Source organism: Gouania willdenowi, unplaced genomic scaffold (genome assembly GCF_900634775.1).
Source record: "Gouania willdenowi unplaced genomic scaffold, fGouWil2.1 scaffold_32_arrow_ctg1, whole genome shotgun sequence".
Taxonomy (NCBI): domain Eukaryota; kingdom Metazoa; phylum Chordata; class Actinopteri; order Blenniiformes; family Gobiesocidae; genus Gouania; species Gouania willdenowi.
In genome coordinates this window covers 1,750,836-1,768,572 of record NW_021145091.1, presented here as the reverse complement: position 1 = coordinate 1,768,572, position 17,737 = coordinate 1,750,836, and the positions used below count along the sequence as shown (strand labels likewise).

General features: G+C 37.5%; 1 protein-coding gene across 1 annotated transcript; it reads right to left on the bottom strand.

Annotated features, from left to right (window-relative positions):
• Positions 1-4,912: 4,912 nt before the first annotated feature.
• LOC114459558 (ras GTPase-activating protein-binding protein 1-like) lies at positions 4,913-17,316 on the bottom strand. The gene is made up of 8 exons (XM_028441763.1): positions 17,193-17,316; positions 17,058-17,121; positions 10,996-11,193; positions 10,637-10,865; positions 10,314-10,544; positions 10,078-10,219; positions 9,847-9,982; positions 4,913-6,313 (listed from the first exon to the last, which is right to left on the bottom strand). Exons 3-8 carry the CDS (start codon positions 11,063-11,065, stop codon positions 4,926-4,928), a joined length of 2,196 nt encoding a protein of 731 aa, XP_028297564.1. The 5' UTR covers positions 11,066-11,193; positions 17,058-17,121; positions 17,193-17,316; the 3' UTR covers positions 4,913-4,925.
• Positions 17,317-17,737: the final 421 nt, after the last annotated feature.

Sequence of the window (17,737 nt, the reverse complement as noted above, 5' to 3'; positions counted from 1 at the left end):
CTAACGTTAGCTAGCTTGTTTAGCAGCCCCTGTGGAGAACATGTGACAACATACATTTATTTGTTAATATTTCACATCAACCAACTGTCCATCATTTATCTGGGGACATGTCTCATGTTGTAGGTGTTTATCACAGATGTTGATGATGACAGAGGCAGGGGGCTCCCACTTAAAACACTGTGGCCCAAGGCAGTGCTACCTTTACCTCAGTCACAGTGGGTGATATGGGGAAAAAAATCATATCACCATTTATTTTTGTAAAAACACGATCAAAATACAGTTTTTTTCATTAAAATCATTTAAACTATTTTAAAGTTTTTTACCAATAAAACGAACCAATTCACCTACTTAAAATCATCACCCTAAATGGAAAAAAGGAATAAAAGATCATTTAAGACAAGGTCATTTTCAAATATTTTTTTTAAATTGTATGTAAGCAATTTATCAAACTGGTTCCAAGTACAATGAACATCAAACAAAAGATCTGACATGTTCTTATAGTCACACAGTCTTTTAACTATAGTGTTGTTTGCATGGGTTTTTTCCGGGTACTCCGGCTTCCTCCCACAATCCAAAAACATGACTATAAGATTAAATGGAGTCTCTAAATTGCCCATAGTAGTGAATGAGAGTGAGTGGTTGTCTGTCTGTGTTGCCCTGTGATGGACTGGCGCCCTGTCCAGGGTGTACCCCCACCCAGCGCCCAATGATAGCCAGAGATTGGCACCGGCAGACCCCCGCGACCCTGTCAAACAGGAATAAGTGGGTCTGAAAATGAATGAAATGAATGAACTATAGTGTAGCATTAGCATCACTTGCTACATACCAAGGCATCATATCAGTCTCGTGATTTCTATTTGTTATTGAGGTAACACACTCATATTAATAAAATCCTACTTTAAGCAGTGTTTGAACACCTCATTTTACACAGTTTAGACCAGGGGTCCCCAATCCTGGTCCTCAAGGGCCACTATCCAGCATGTTTTAGATGTTTCCCTCTTCCAACACACCTGATTCAAATGATTAACTCATCATCAAGCTCTGCAGAAGCCTGATAACAATCCTGTTCATTTCAATCAGGTGTGTTGGAAGAGGGAAACATCTAAAACATGCTGGATAGTGGCCCTTGAGGACCAGGATTGGGGACCCCTGGTTTAGACAATCATATCCTTTACAAGATAAAACATTACTGCTTTGGTTACATTAGGCCTGTGTGATATGGACCAATATTCATATTTCTATATTTTTCCTCAAAATGGCAATATGTGATATAAACCATTTATTTTTGTCATCAATAGTTTAGTTTTTTAGACAAGTCAATTAACACTATAACACACACACACACACACACACACACACACACACACACACACACACACACACACACACACACACACACACACACACACACAATTATTTAAATATTTGTAATTTAAGATGGGTTAGGATCTTTTTTTTAAGGAATTACTAAAAACTTTTTTCTTGTTGATCATATGTTGATATTTTTGAAATGACAGATAGAATAACTTTTGGATATCATATTTATAGATTTCATACTGTTTTCTTTCTCTTGATGATTAGAGTTGATAGACATAAATACAATCAAAAATCTGTTTCCTTTTAATCTATATAAATATTAGTAGAGGCATAAATTAACATAACACCTGGTTACATTTGTGTTTGTTCTAATTACTGTTTTATTCTAATGATTTGATTTACTTTTCAGTTCTTTGGGTTATTTTCTGACTTTTTTATTCACTTACTTCTTTAATAATCTCTGTCAGTTTGAATATTCTGTTACAACTGTCGTGGATTCCCCAGGTAGAGATGTGAACGATGTAAAAGATGTAGTGTGGAAAAAAAGGATAATAATACAAAGTTTATTAACACAAGCAGAATCAAAAGAACAGGGCTGAGACAGAAGCCCTGTGAGAGCCCCCGGGGTAAGATTTACTCTGAAGCAAGAACAGGAAAGAAGCGCTTAAATCTTTCACAAAGTTTTCAGACATCACATGATTACTTAACCACCCTTCTCTGGGACACAAAGAAAGGAAGCAACAGTTGTCCATTAAGGTGGTAAGACCCTCACATGACAATGAACAAAGGCCGGAGTTAGATAGTTTATGGCCTGAAACTGCAATTTGAGGAAGAGCAGGAAATGGGGACAGGATGTCCCCCCCCTTAGTCACAAGGCAATGTCACATGCAAACAGCAGGTCCACAGAGACAACTGCTAGGATAGTAAACCCCATATGCTTAAGTCACAGAAAAAGGCTTATACTGAGCTTTTAGATGAAAAGGTATATAGCATAAATGGATATCATGTTAAGCAGTTAATACACCTCACAACTGTGTAAAATATTGTCATTTACCTTTATTTATGTTCTAAAAATCTCACAACTAAAACCCTTATGTGTATTTATATCCTCAGATAGATAAATAAATATTTAGACATGGATAGAAATTATAACGTGAAATATTTAAAAAAATCATAATCAACCTTTGAAATGTATATAAATGTAGTTTTTTGTTCACAGGATACAGACATTACCAGCTGAGAACAGAAACCATTGTACCAAGTATTTGATTTAGTCTAGGACATGTGTAACAAACACAGAGTAGCCACACCAAACGCCATATTTGAACCTATATTTATCCCTTTTTTTTGCCATATTTTTGCTCCTTTTAATGCATTTTTGCTACATTACTCCCTTTCCTGCCACTTCTCCATCAAATTTCAATGCCTTTTCTGCACATTTTTTCAACGTTCAAGAAATTTTCGGCACATATAAACCCTTGTCACCACTTACTTATGTTGACCAATTATTGTCACGTTTATCATCTTTTCACCATATTTCATGCTTATTTTGGCCAATTTAACCTCATTCACGATTTTTCATGCCCATTATTTGCCAGTTCAAACTAATTGTTCCTAATTTTTAAATTACATTACCCATAATTTGCGAATATTAATAATTTTTTGTGAATTTTAAAATCTCTTTTCAGCATCTTTTCCACAGTTTTTGGTCACTTTTAACCCATTTTATTTCTGATTAAAACAATGATTTACATCTTTAAGATGACTACAAACTACAGCGCAAATAATAACAAACGACCTGGATAACAGTGGATATTATTAAGATAAATAAATGTGGTTATCAAAGATTCATAGAACAATGGACCATCATTTTACTGACTTTATCGATGCTCCCCAAACATCTCTCCCCTTTATTTCCCCTCATAGATGGTCCTGTCTCCACATGACTGTTCTTCAATGTTCATGCCTGTGATCAACCACCTTCAGGTACAGTGGGGGTCCCCTGTCTATGGAACCTTTATTTTTGAGGGTCATTGGCTGAAAAGTTTGAGAACTTTTATTTATAACATTGTAGATGTAGATCATTAGGTTGAGGTTGATCTGCATTAAAACATCTACTGACGTCTGTAGTAAAGTTCTCTGAATACAAACCTGTGGATAATATAAAGGAGGAGATGATCATTTAAATAAATCCACTTTTAAGGCTCGATTGTTGTTTTATATTGTTATACAGTTACAGTTCAATCTGTAGATCACACATCTTTGAAGGTATGATGGTGCAGTGAAGTGTGACACAGCTCTTGGAAACGATGGGTAGGGGGTTCGCGTCCCGCTACAGTTTTTGGTTATGACATTTATTAGGACGTTGAGATGACTCTACCGACAATATTACATTAAAAATCAATATAAATGATGTGATATGAAGCAGCATTTACTGTCTTTATATCCAGTGTAACAGGAGGACTCTCTATGCAGACATCCTATGCTGCTGACACGTCTCCTCAGACACATTTTATTCATATTATTCACCGCTCGTCACATCACTGAAGCAATAAAGTGATGAAGCGACCAAAATATGTGACTAATTACGGGTGATTTAAGCCACTATAGTCACTAAAGACTGAACACACCTTTAGAACAGGCTCATATTCATCAAACACTGACTTATTTCACCCATTAGGGTGAATAAATCACTCTGTTCCGTTTGGTTGTCATGGCAGTTTGAGTAATCTCTGATCCATTGATGATTGTTTTTTATCTCGCGCGTGCACGTAAGTAACCCAAGGTTTACATACTCAGGGTTGATTAACCCACTTCATACCAGCTGTAATGGAATCAGATAAACAGAGTTTCCCATCGTGGGGTATGTTGACCCAGAGTTTATGGATAGACAGAGTTTGTTAAACCTCCTTTATGGAATACACCTCTGCTGAACAGCACACAGAGCTGTGTTTAACACTGACATGTGTCCCCTACTATTATTATTATTATTATTAAAGTGTCCAAGCCCTTTAACTTTGTCCACCTTTGGTGGTGCAGAGATTGTTGTTTTGACAAGTACTTGCTTGATAAAAGATATGAAAATAATTTGTTAGTGTTTCTGAATTATTTGCTCTTTAATCCAGAAAATAAACAGGGAATTGTGAATACAAAAAAAACACTATTAAAAAGTCCAGTAAAACTGAATACAGAAAACCCATTCACAAGAGCCCCAGGAGTAGTCGAAAAACTGTTTGCTACTCCCTGATTAACCACACCTGTGCAATCACCATGGCAACATAAATAACCTGCATGACCCGCCCATCTACGGGTTAGGTAGATGCTAAACATATTATACTGAGGTAGCTCAGAAATGAATCATGGCTCCTACAATTATTATTGTTTGGATCTTTAATTCAAACCTCTGAAAAGGGTTGCCAGGCAATGTTACCATTTGTTAGTTTTTATTCAAACTTCATTGACCACAGACCACAGTTCAAGTAGTTTTCAACCATTATTTTAATCTTTAGATCGATTCGAGTTCAGAGTGATGCAAACGTCCAGATACACAGTGGGTGGGGCTTAAGGAGGGGGCGTAGTCTCACTGCCAGGGGGCAGAGAAACGCTCACTAGGCCACCACCCCACACCCAGAGCCAAGGCTGGGTTTGTTGGTTCCACCCCCTTGGGATGAGGGGCCTCTGACTCCGCCCCCTCTGGGTGCTCCAGGGCGAGGACGAGCATCTCCGCGCTCAACTTCACGTGGCGAATGCGTCTTTTTCTTCTGGACATTCAGACGCACGTTGTCAAACAACTCAATAGGTCTGCTGCTGAGGATCTTCTGGACCGGCTCAGAATCGTTAAACACCACGAAACCAAAGTTTGGATGTTTTTCTCTGCTGATGATCTTGAAATCCAACACTGAGCCGAACTGTTCAAAGAATTCCATCAGTTCGGGCTTTTCCACGTCGTGAGGAATATTTCCTACGAACAGCTGATGAGCGTCAGGATAACGAACAATCCTTCGACCTTCAGACTCTCTGCCCTCAACTTCACGCGGCGAACGCGTCTTTTTCTCCTGGACATTCAGACGCACGTTGTCAAACAACTCAATAGGTCTGCTGCTGAGGATCTTCTGGACCGGCTCAGAATCGTTAAAAACCACGAAACCAAAGTTTGGATGTTTTCCTCTGCTAATGATCTTGAAATCCAGGACTGAGCCGAACTGTTCAAAGAACTCCACCAGTTCGGTCTTTTCCACGTCGTGAGGAATATTTCCTACGAACAGCTGATGCGCGTCAGGATAACGAACAATCCTTCGACCCTTAGGTCTCTGAGGTCCCTGTGTGGAGTTCTGAGACTCACACTTTACCTGCACTCTGGGCTGTGTTGTGGGCGGGACTTTAACCTTGTGGGGGAGGATTCTTGACACTGGGACGGCTCCACAGGGTGGGAGGTACTTACAGGTAACGTACGCCCAGGAGAACGACCTGTTATTCTCAGGGGTGGGCTCCGGGAGGTCTGAGGAGCTTTTTTCTGTTATGTCCTCCAGCTCCTCCACGTCCTCCTCAGACTCTTCAGGAGGTTCAGAGTCAGAGTCCTGAAAGACCTCATCCTGGTACATGAAGACATCATTGTGGATATAGAATTTGTTTGAGGTGGTTCCCTCCGGAGCCAGGACCAAGGTCTGCGCAAACCTCCTCATGGGCTGCATGTTGTTAGACAGCTCCCCCATCACCTGCACCACCACGCCCTCGTTCAGCATGGAGTGGGCGTCCATGTGACAAATCTCAGTGTGACAGTCCTTGAAACTCAGCTCCATCACCCGCTTCTGGATCTCCAAATTTCCGTAAACAGCCCCTGCTGGTTTGCCTTTGGAGTCCAAACCTCCGTGAATGTACGACGAGTCCTTCCCATAGAACCTGTGCAGGTTCTCGGGCTCCTTGTTCAGTACGGTGTAATACTGTCGGACAAACACTCGCCCGACCACCTGGGCACTTGGCTTCTCCATCACAATTTATTTGATCAGCTGAAGTCAACGGGCTGTGCGCTCTTGACGATGGTCCAAAGTATACGGTCCAAATATTTAGCACAGTGTCTGTAGTTCCACAGTAAGGCTTTGATGTTTACCCTTGGAACTTTTAAAACTTAGTAACCTTTTCACTGCTTTTGAGGCTTTGATGTCTACCCTAGGACTTTTAGAACATGGCACTATCATCTTTTCAGTTACCAGGACTACCTGTCAACAGAGGTCTTCTAACTTATTCTGAGTTACCATGACTACCTGTCAACATCAGTTCTTTCCATTTTAACTCAGATTAATAATTCATATTGTGAAATATTAATTGTCTAGACCTATTAGTTTTATGAAGTGACCTCGAACTGAACAATTATTATTATTATTATTATTATTTATTAATAGTATTATTACTACACTGCTATCATGTTACATGATCAATCACCTTATCAATCCATCACTATACAAGCAGCTCCAGGTCAATGGGCTCCTTTGGCTGCTTTACTACTGTAGATTTAATGCTGCAAAACCATCAGATTGAAGGGCTTCTTAAATATGAATTATAGTTCCATTGGTGTTCACAGGTGTATGATTGATACATGCTGTCTTGGTGCATTGGTTAATATTTATCATGCAGTACTGAGGGGGTGTGCACTAGTGCATGATAGATCTACTTTTCTATGGCCTTCCTTTGTAAATGAGAACCTGTCATTATCACAGCCCCCAATGACCCTACTTACCTATTCTACACATATACTGGGATTCAATGCTATTGGTTTTTTTTACAGGTCATGATTTAAAACACACAACTGCTTTAGACCATAATCAGTATATAATAAGAAAAAGTAGATATAGTGTAAATGACCTTTTTTCTTTAACAATAAGGCTGGGCGATTTGGACCAAAACTCATATCTTGATGTTTTTTCCTCAAAAGGACATTATACGATATATATTTCAATATTCTAAAGTCAAAGTCTGACCAGAAAGACAATTCTGGGTTAAATTTGCTGATGAAAAATTCCACACAGGCACATTTATTAACAAACAGCTGCACAATATGTGCTACTTTGGGCTTTTTCCTCCTCTAAGGGACAGCACGTGTGAGTGAGTTCTGTAGTGTGGCTTGTTTGGAGGAAGGTCTTTGTTAGGACACATTCAGTGATCAACAACAACTCCTAAAACAAGTATTTTAATACAAAATAAGCTATAAAAATATATATGTATCTCAGCAATATGGATACATTGTAAAGAAGAACACTTTTTAATTGTACTCTATGAATAATATTAAATACTTGTTTGATGTGATTTTTACTGTGTGACTGAATAAATAAAAAGTTACAAAAATATGGATATATATGGATATAGGCAATATTGTTTTTTTCTATATCGCCAAAAAAAAAACTCAATATATGTTGAATCACGATATATTGTCCAGCTCTATGTAACAATCACATTTATTGTCATTAACAATAAAATAAGGAGGCACTTTTACTTTACAGCCATGAGTTTGACACCCCTCTGTGTAGAGTTTGCATGTTCTCCTCATGCCTGTGCAGTATTTCTCTATTGGTACTGTAGCTTCTTCACATACTGTAGCTCAAAAACATGTACTGTATGAAATCCACAACACCTGTTTTTACTACATTTGACACTTTAAAATATTTATGGCAGGGCCGCTTTTAGACCCCAGACCATACATTTGACACTCGTGGTTTAAAGTGTAATACCATAATGCTATTTTGAATGTTGCCGTTGCACTTTAATATTTCAATAAAAGCATTCTTACAATAGTTAAAGAAAAATGTTGTTATAATAATTGTAAAGCACTTATAATGTTTGAAAAGTGCTGTTATGATGTTTGAAAAGTGTTGTGATGTTTTAAGAAAAGCACTGTTTAATAATTGAAGAAAAGTACTGTTATAATATTTGAATAGCCTTCATTTTCCATTATGTACATATATGTACAGTAAGTTACACTGTTTGTTCAAAACATATTTTAAAACCAGGACCTGTTCAGATGTGAACTTTAGTAAATAAATGTTTATTCTTCTGTTTTCCAGTTGTGTGATTTGTGATAAATCTATATTATCTGGTCATATTTATCAAATGAAATAAGCATCATTTACATAATGATGAGTAATAAAACTTGATACAATTGATTACATTTTAAGTGTCAAAAAGATTCAAATCTACATATATTTTTCATAGCAGTAAATATTACAAATATATACTATGTGTGTGTGTGTGTGTGTGTGTGTGTGTGTAGTTTTTCTGGGTAGCTTTCAGATCCTCCTCTATGTCCTTCTCCATGCAGGCACACAGGTGTTATTTTGGACCCCGGCTCCTAAAAATAACCGGTAAACAGTAAATATTACAAATATAAAATGTACTTCATATTTTCATGTTGGTGATATTTCTGTTTATGGAAAAACTTAAATTTTACTTCATTTGTGGGAGTAAATACAACAAAATTATATATAACAAACAACATTGACTTAATATCTTCATTAATTTCAAGTTAAGTACATTTTACTTGATAGTGGCATTAAGTTTAACTTAATATTACTGAAATAAAGTGTATTTTTCAGTGTGGGAGAATAGAGCCCACGTCATGTGTGGTGTGGGGGGCATACCTGTCAAGTTTTGAATTTGAAAATAAGGGAAATTTTCTGGCGTCCGCTACGAACCGAACCACCGGCCCAACCAAGCTCCAGTATCCCTTATATTTTAAGACAGATGACAAGAAATCTAAAGTACCCACTTGTCAAGCACTTAGTAAACACAATTAGATGACTATAAAAATGTGGTCGACCTACCTTTGTTGACATTGAAAAGCTGTGAATATTCCTACGTTATAATACAGCCTAAATGAAAACAAGAGTCTATAAAGCAGATTTTATTTATTTAACATACAAGTCAACACATTGTGTATTAACAGTTAATTTCACTTTGCTAGTCTTTAAACTAGACATTTACATTTTATTTGCATTACATATTTTTGTTATACTTTGTCATGCTTACTCATGTAGTTCTCTGTCATTCACTAATAATGTTATACCGATTTGGTGCTGACTTTGCATCTTTCAACACTTTTTTGGAAGGAGTGTATTTGTGGGCTGGGCCAAAATGGTTTATTTTACATGACAGTAAAGCACAAACAGTGCTGTTGTCCAATGACATCCTATTCTCAGTAACAATCTTCCTGACCATACTAAACACCCTTTCACTACTGGCATTGCTGTGGGGAATGCATAGTAAAGCCTTCATTAGTCTTGGCAGCTCACTGAACCTCACATCCTTCCCTACCAGTCCCCAGAATTTGTCAATTTGGTTTTCTTGGGGGAGCAGCTTGCCATCTGTCACCTGGTAGTCAATGAGTTCCTCTCTCAGCCTATCTTCACTCAAACTCAACTGAGGAAACAAGGCACCGAGCCTTTCCATTGGAAAAAAAACAAGTGTTTGACTGAATATTGCAGATCTAAACTATACATTACAATATTTAATTCTATCAATGGGGAAGTGACTAACATTTACCTGTCCCTGGAGTAATGTTGAGGCGAGCAGCACTCAGAAAAAGGAAGTAGGTCTTCACGATTGGATCACGCAGATGTCTTGCCAGATCATGCACTTTGGCACTCCTCTCCACCTCCTCATGACTATTAAAGTAGGCCTATAGTACATCGGGACACAGAGTGCAATTCATGGTTAAATTAGAAACATAGCATAGTAAGCTGTGTATACATCTGCTGGAGTTACCATCCTTACCTGTAGTGCATCCCACTGGTTCAACACTCTCTGAAGGCAGGTTATCAGACTCAGCCATCTCATGCTGCAGTACCTGAGGAGCTTCAGGTGGTCTGAATCAGTGAAATCTACAAAGTCTTTGTATATTTCACAGCATTTTGCACTGAAAGATAGAAAACAATTTTTTTGGAGGTTGGAAATGTATTTGTGTTTAAAAGAATATCAACTGCATGCCTATTTCATTCATATGCATTTACCTTTTATCAAAGTGGGTGTATATCTCCACTAGGATGCCTTCGACTGGTACCTGGGCTGCTGTGATGCCACAGTCAGTGGCCAGCTGTACGAGGTGACAAATGCAGCCAAGGTCCTGGACGTGGGGCTGGCTTATCTTCAGTCTGCTGAGAACTGAGTTGTGTCTGCCTTTCATGACACTCGCATTATCAGAGTTAAAGGCTATCAGGTTCTCCCATGGGATGCCTCTTTTTCTATTGCAAGCAGGAAAAACATTCAGACAAAACATAAAGTTATGATTAAATGCAAACTACAACACACATCAACACAACTGCAGTTCCCTTACCTCAATGCTTCACTCAGCTTTTCATACAGATTTTCAGCATTTCCCACATTGCATGTAGGCATCTCCATAAATCGTGTAGTGACCTGCATAGTGGCCTCATCATAGAGTCTAGCCAGGATGACAAATTCTTTTTCTGTTTTTCTGTTGTTCGATTCGTCGCACAAAAGTGAAAAGGGCTGAGATCGACATGTTTTGGCCAACTCGTCATCCAGTTCTGCTGCTATGGCACCTGTTGAGTGAGTGCCCAATTAATATCATCCATTTTCTACCCCACGTAGCCAGTTAATATGTTAGGTAAAAATTAATCTACAATATGCATGCAGGACATAATCATTCATACTTAATTTGACTCAATTTACCTTTGATGAGTTGCGTAGTTTTGGTTTTTCCAGCAGAGTATTTTCGTGCTATAGCAGAACCTGGGAACATCTAAGCTACACACTTGTTGAAGTCGTCACAGAAGGTGAAAGCAACCTTGTTTTTAGCACACAGCATTGCCATTTTCACCTCCGCATTACTGACCTCATCTTCCTCTTTGGGATTTCTTGTCACAAATGCTGACATCCCCTGAGCATGTTTCTTTGCCTCCAGCCGGCGCTTGTGCTTAGTGGATTTTTCGTGTTGATTTACGTCGCTCCTTCCTCCGTGGGCGATGCTAAAATCACAGTTGCAAATCATACAGAACCAGTAATTGGAACCCATCCTGCTCTTTATAAAAGTAAAGTCACTGTCCCATCTCTCAAGGTATTTACATGACTTTTTAGTTTTTTTCGCCGGAGCGCCTTCTTCACATCCATCCATTTTCCGGGTTTGTTCCCGCTGTAGGAAGTTGCATCTACTCTCGCGAGAAGTGAACTGCAACCTAGGTCACGTGAGGCGGCAGTTCTCGCGAGGTTAGTGATAGCGTCCAGTTTGGAGAGGCGGACGAATGTTTTTATCTATCTTTTAATGACGATTACATTAAAATACGGGATTTTTACAGGGAAAATAATAGGGGAAGGTGGCGGGAAAGGGGTATAAAATACATGAGTTTCCCGGCCAAAACGGGATACTTGACAGGTATGATACATTAAATATCACAAACTTAGTGTAAGCTGTCTTGAACAAAGTAGTAGTAGTAAATAAAAAGTCAGTGTAAATAAGTCACTTTAAAAAGCTGGAACAAACCTCCAGGTTGTTGAGGTAATGAGGTTCAAACCAATCACAGAGTTCCTTTTACTTAAATCAAGTTTATTAAATAAAAGAATAGATATCTTGTTTGAAAGAATCCTTACAAGTTAATAAATGTCTATTTAATGTTATCCAAATCTCACAGTTGATGATAAATTAAAGATGTTTACTGTTCAGAATAAACGCAGAAAAAACTACCATATTTCTCAGACTATAAGGCACACTTAAAATCCTTTAATTTTCTCAAAAATCGACAGTGCACCTTATAGTCAGGTGAGCCTTATGTATGTATTAATGTGTCAAAATGTTTTAGTACAACTTTGGTAAACTATGAAGCTGCACCGCTTGATGGATTTTTGGTGCTTCAGGGCTACTGTAGTCAGGAGCCTCATGGAGTGATATGTACCGTACTGTGCTTTAACATACTGAACTGAAAAAGTCAGTGTATTGTTCTGTATTTTATGTATTAAACCTGAACAATGTTGAGAATTATTGTTAATAGGGATGTAACGATTAATCATAAGGCAGTTAAAAATCGATTCATAGGTACCACGGTTCACATCGATGCTCTGAAAATTGAATCGCAGTACTTTTTTTAACCAGCAGAGGGCACTATATATTTATCCTTCCAGAAGCGGACGTGACGGGCGGAATCTGCTACTATTTTCTTTCTGGCCACCATTTACTGTTAAACATGCTCATAAATGATTATTTACTCCTTTAGCACCGAAAGAATATCTGTAATATTAGGTGAATATCTGTAAAAGTCAGGTTTTTCTATTAACTCTGTCTGCTAGCATAGCTTCTCTTCTTCACTGGTGGAATAACTGCATGCCAACCGACCACTGGGTTACCAGCGCCCTCTGCTGGTCTAAACAAATATCTGACGTAAATACAGTAAAATGACTGTTTTTCTTTTTAAAAGTCCAATTGTTAAGGCACAAAATACATTTTCAGTTGCACTTTTAAAAAGAAGAACTATTACGCAGTTTTGAATTGTTTATTATAGAACCAGAATTTAAATTAATAGGCTTCTTCATTTGTATCATTCCTTTATTTATTTATTTCAAGATTTATTTTTAGTTAAATTGCATCATTTTGAATAGCTTATCAAGGGATTCTTTTGACAATGAAAAATAAAAGAAAAATAGTATAGTATTTTCCCCCAAAAAATAAAGGAATATTTTTCAGTCATTTGTCAAAATTCCCATTTTGTAAAATAAATCGTGAGAAAATTATTTATTTATTCAGTTTATTTCCGACATGGTTACATTCACTTTTTTTTTTTTTTTTTTTTTTACATTTTTTGTACATGCCGAAAAAGGAGACGAGAGAAGCAGTTTGCTTATCCGGGTCCCGTCCCCTGTTTTACCATCGCAGATTTACATGGGTTTACATGTCTCTCTGGTCAAAACATTCTTGATTTCTTCTGAACGTCCATCTGTAGTCAGTGTTGTCCTCTCTATCTTTGTTTTTGTTGGCCTTGTTCCCTGCCAGACGTTGTTAGCATTCCTCCAGTTCAAGAATAGTTCCTCTTTCGAAGGTGTTTGGAAGGTTCTTCCCTTTTCATCCACAATGTCACCTTGTTTTGTCTCTACATCAAGGGTAATCCAGCTGTTAGTTCTATTGGCAGTGTTGTATTTCCCACTGTCTGATGATGGGATCAGATCCAACTAGTATAAACACATCACCACATCCCAGTTCACAAGCAAAGTAGTATTTTAATGTAATATATCTTAGTTCATAAGCGTGTTTCTAACTGCTGTTAGTTTTATTGGCAGTGTTGTATTTTCCACTGTTAGATTTAACTTGTATAAACACATTATTATATCTTAGTTCATAAGCAAGGTAGTAATTTCATTGTATATAAAAAAAATCGTGTTTCTAACTGCACATATGACAATAAACACTTTGAATTTAAATTTAATGTAATCCTTAATCACCCCACCACCTAGCAATTAAAATGAATAAATGACAGACCTTTTTTACTCTTGGTTTCCACATTTAATTCGGTCTCCGTAAAATAATCACAGTCTGAGTTTTGTTTCCAGTGTTTATATAGATCTGGGTCCATATCCATGATTACCATCAGTAATGTTGTTGTTTAGGTGGATCCTTCGTATTTTCCCAGGTTGTCCATCGTTTTGATGAGAACTGGTTTTCCGTCTTCTTCCTGGATGTAAATCCTGCAGTTTTTTGACCACGTCTTCAAAATCTTTCCTTCTTTTTTTATTTGGCGTGCTTTCCATGCAATGCTTGCATTTTGTTTCGTCAGGTTTTCATTGATGTACACCTTCGTTCCCTTGAGTTTGTTTCTTTGCTTGATCATTTCTCTTTTGAATTTTATATTCGTGAAGGTTATTTTTACAGCTCTGGTATCATTTTTCTTTGGCAGGAGATGGCAGGAGTTGATGTTGTCAGGGTTCAGGACAATGTCCTTCGACTTCAGGTAGTCAATGACCTGTTGTTCAATCGATTTTGTTTCTTCGTCACTCCTGGGTTTTATCTTTAGGCCTGTGATGATGACATCTTTCTCTCTTTCCTTTTGTTCCAGCTGTTCAACCCTCGCGTTCAACAATTTTATCTCTTCAGCATTTCTTTCATTCTTTTCTTTCAGTACCTTTGTTTCGCTTTGTAGTCTTTCCAGTGAATTTTCCAGCGTCTTTTCCAACGACTTTATCTCGGCAGATAGGTTTTGTAGACCCTCGCGTATCATCTCCTTGACCTCTTCCAAACCCGAATTGGGTTCTGAAGGGCCTCCCTGCGGTTTTTTCACCATTTTCCTTCAGTCTTGGGCCCAGTTTTTCAGGCTGTTCAGGCTGTTCAGCTGTAGCCAGCTGTAGCCAAGGTCGTGTTATCGGAGCAAACGAAAACACGTCTGCTCTCACCAAAGACCAGAGAAAAGGGTGGTATCGTGAACCCAGTATCGTGAATCGAATCATATCGGGAGTTGAGTGAATCGTTACATCCCTAATTGTTAATGAGTTGAATAAAGTTTGACTTATCTGACTATTTTGTTTCTCTTAATGTGCCTTAATAATAATAAACTAGTGCGCCTTATGTATGAAAATAGACCCGGTCAGACCCATTCATTGATAGTGCGCCTTATTTTCTGAAAAATACAGTATTTCAAAGTGTGTACGTCACTAACTCACTGAGTGCAGTGATAAACATGCTTTCAGACCTAATCCTATTAATGAATACCTATTTGAATCACAGTCTGGCGGCTAACAAACACATTAGCATGTGATCAGAAATGAAAGATTGGGGAATTATCAGCGGTAGTGATGTCACTTCTCTCTGGGTCTGTGTACAAACCGGAGCTTTGCTGTGTTTCAGTTTTGAGCTGATACTACTTTTGCTCCCTTAATTTACATCATAAAAATTACACAATGATAACAAATGCAACAAAAGTCTCAATTTAAAAAAAAGGAACATTTATTGAAATTAATAAAGGTGAGGTAGAACAACAAGTAAAAAATATTTTAACTGAACGTCTCATTTCAGTTCAAATATGAACATTTACCTTCAGGTTTGAATGAATATTCAAATTTTAAGAGACAATACCTTTGCTTGTGTTAAATAAAGCTGAAGTTCATTCAACCATTGAACATACAGGGTACAATAAAAGCTACTGTACTGACACAGGCAGTATTTCCTCATTGTTTCTTTAAGAAAATGTTCTTTAAGAAAAGAAAAACCTCTGAAAGCTTTGTTTTTCTCCTATTTTTCCACTTCTTTCCATTTTGCTTCATCCTACTCTGGAAACTGCCATTGATCCAGGCTGATAGGTGTGTTTCTGTACTCAGCCAGAAGATATGTGAGTAATAAAACAACCTTTTTTATGTATTTTTGCCCAAGATGTGATTGATAAAACTTTGACCATGTTCATTTTGTTTTCTTACTGCTAGATGTTAATTCCTGAAATCCTGTCCATCAGGGGAACATTTCCAGTCAACAGAAAGGCCTTATTGCTGCCATACAGCTACAGGAACACAACAACTACACCCACTGATCCAGCTGAAAGACTTTTAAAAAATGACTGTCTGCCCATGGACGTTTAGAGGAAGTGACCTCATTTGTTCTCTGGATCCTGACATTACTCACAACCATCAATCTGAGATGAAAACACCATATTAAAGCTTCATTGTTCAATTAATGATATTGAAAATAAAGTCAAAGTTCTATGGAAAAGTGAAAGAAATTTGATACATTTATTTTATTTAAATTGTCTTTTCATACAAACATTACTCGGTAAACTAAATTTCAGTTTGTGAGCAAATGTTTATTGAAAATTTCATGGATTTGTATTCTTAACATTGTTAAAAAATATACCCTTAATGTGCCCTAAATGTATTTTAAAGCAGGAGTAGTTATTTCCTGTATTGTAATACATAGTCATATATTATAATTTAATTGTCTTTCACAGTAACAAAATAATTACTGCATAAGTTTATTATATGAGAAAATGTTTAATTGATGAATATTTTTACAGTAAGCTTTAGAGTGATCAACTCTTACTGTAAATTATACGGTAATCTTCCTTTACCGTAAAGGTAGAAACAGTGTTAATGATGGTAATATTTTGACAAGACCGGTAGTTCCTAAATGTAAAAGGTCTGGATAAACACTTATTCTAACAAAATGGTTTACGGTAATGCTCTGGCAACCACAGCTGCCAGTTTTTTTTTTACTGCGTTTTGGTCCCCAAGCTCAAAGATGAACTTTTTTGTAAAGGTGCCCCAAGGGTTAATGAAGGAAAAAGTCACAAGTGGAACAAAATGTTGATGTTGTGCTGCTAGTGATTAATAAAAGGGTCTTTGTGGTATTTTTCTCCTTTGACCTATTGGTTTTTTTTTCTAAAACTACATTGAAAAATATAAATAAATGAGATATGAATGTTGGTCCATATCACCCAGGCCTAATGTAACCAAAGCAGTAACGTTTTATGTTGTAAAGATGATAAAAAGCGTTTGTTCTCCAGTGCCACACCTGACGCTCATTACAGCCTCCTTTTATGGCTGATTAGGGTAGAGACACTCCTCTAGCGCCCTCTGCTGCTGAAATGACTCCACCACACTCACTCAACCAACACAAATCAATACTTAAATAGTGTTAACAGTTATACTGGGGTAACAGCACTCAACATAATGTATCTAATACAACATTAGCCACCTAACATAGTTCAATGGCATTACATTAGCATTCAGTTAGCATAGCATGCTCCTGAGCAACAAACATTTAAACTCACCAATTCCTTTTCAAACGTCAAGCTCAGCAGGATTAAATGTCTCCTATCCCTGAGGTGGTGAAGTCTGAAGGTGTACAAAGGTTGTAGTGAGTACTAAAGTTGTTAAAAACCTAAAGTAGATGTTAAAGAACCAACCTGTTGTAGCAGCTCCGTGTGTGTGTCGTCACTCTCTGACAGGGAACAAACACAGCTGTTTGCAATAGGTGACCGAGCTACGTGATTGGCTGAACGTAATCTCACGAGAGTAACGTGGAGTGGAGGAAGTGACATCACACGCTTTAAAGAAATGAGTTTTAGCAACGGAGAACCCCTTCAAAACCACCCAACTGAACTTAAAGCTTAAATACTTTACACAACTTGTTTTATTATTATATTTAATAAATATAATTCTGTATAAGTATGAATTACACTGTCAATCCTATATAAATATATAGATTAATATTATAAATATTAATCACATATATAGTTATCAGGGCTACACAAACAGTCTTAGGTAAGGTTTACAAAAGAACGTATTGCTGTTGTTTGTAGGATGCTGGCAGGAGGTCCAAGGTGCAGGTAATAACTGGCATTCAATGCTGTTTTGGCGCTAATCTGATTGGTGGGCTATGATCTAATGCATTACGTTTAATCTGATTGGTGGGCTATGATCTAATGCATTACGTTTAATCTGATTGGTG

Excerpts from the sequence above, each read along its gene's own strand:
- LOC114459558 (XM_028441763.1), bottom strand. The coding sequence starts at position 11,065 with ATGTTCCCAGGTTCTGCTATAGCACGAAAATACTCTGCTGGAAAAACC. Across the intron at positions 10,866-10,995 it reads AACTACGCAACTCATCAAAG|GTGCCATAGCAGCAGAACTG; the intron begins GTAAATTGAGTC and ends CTCACTCAACAG. Across the intron at positions 9,983-10,077 it reads ACCAGTGGGATGCACTACAG|GCCTACTTTAATAGTCATGA; the intron begins GTAAGGATGGTA and ends GATGTACTATAG.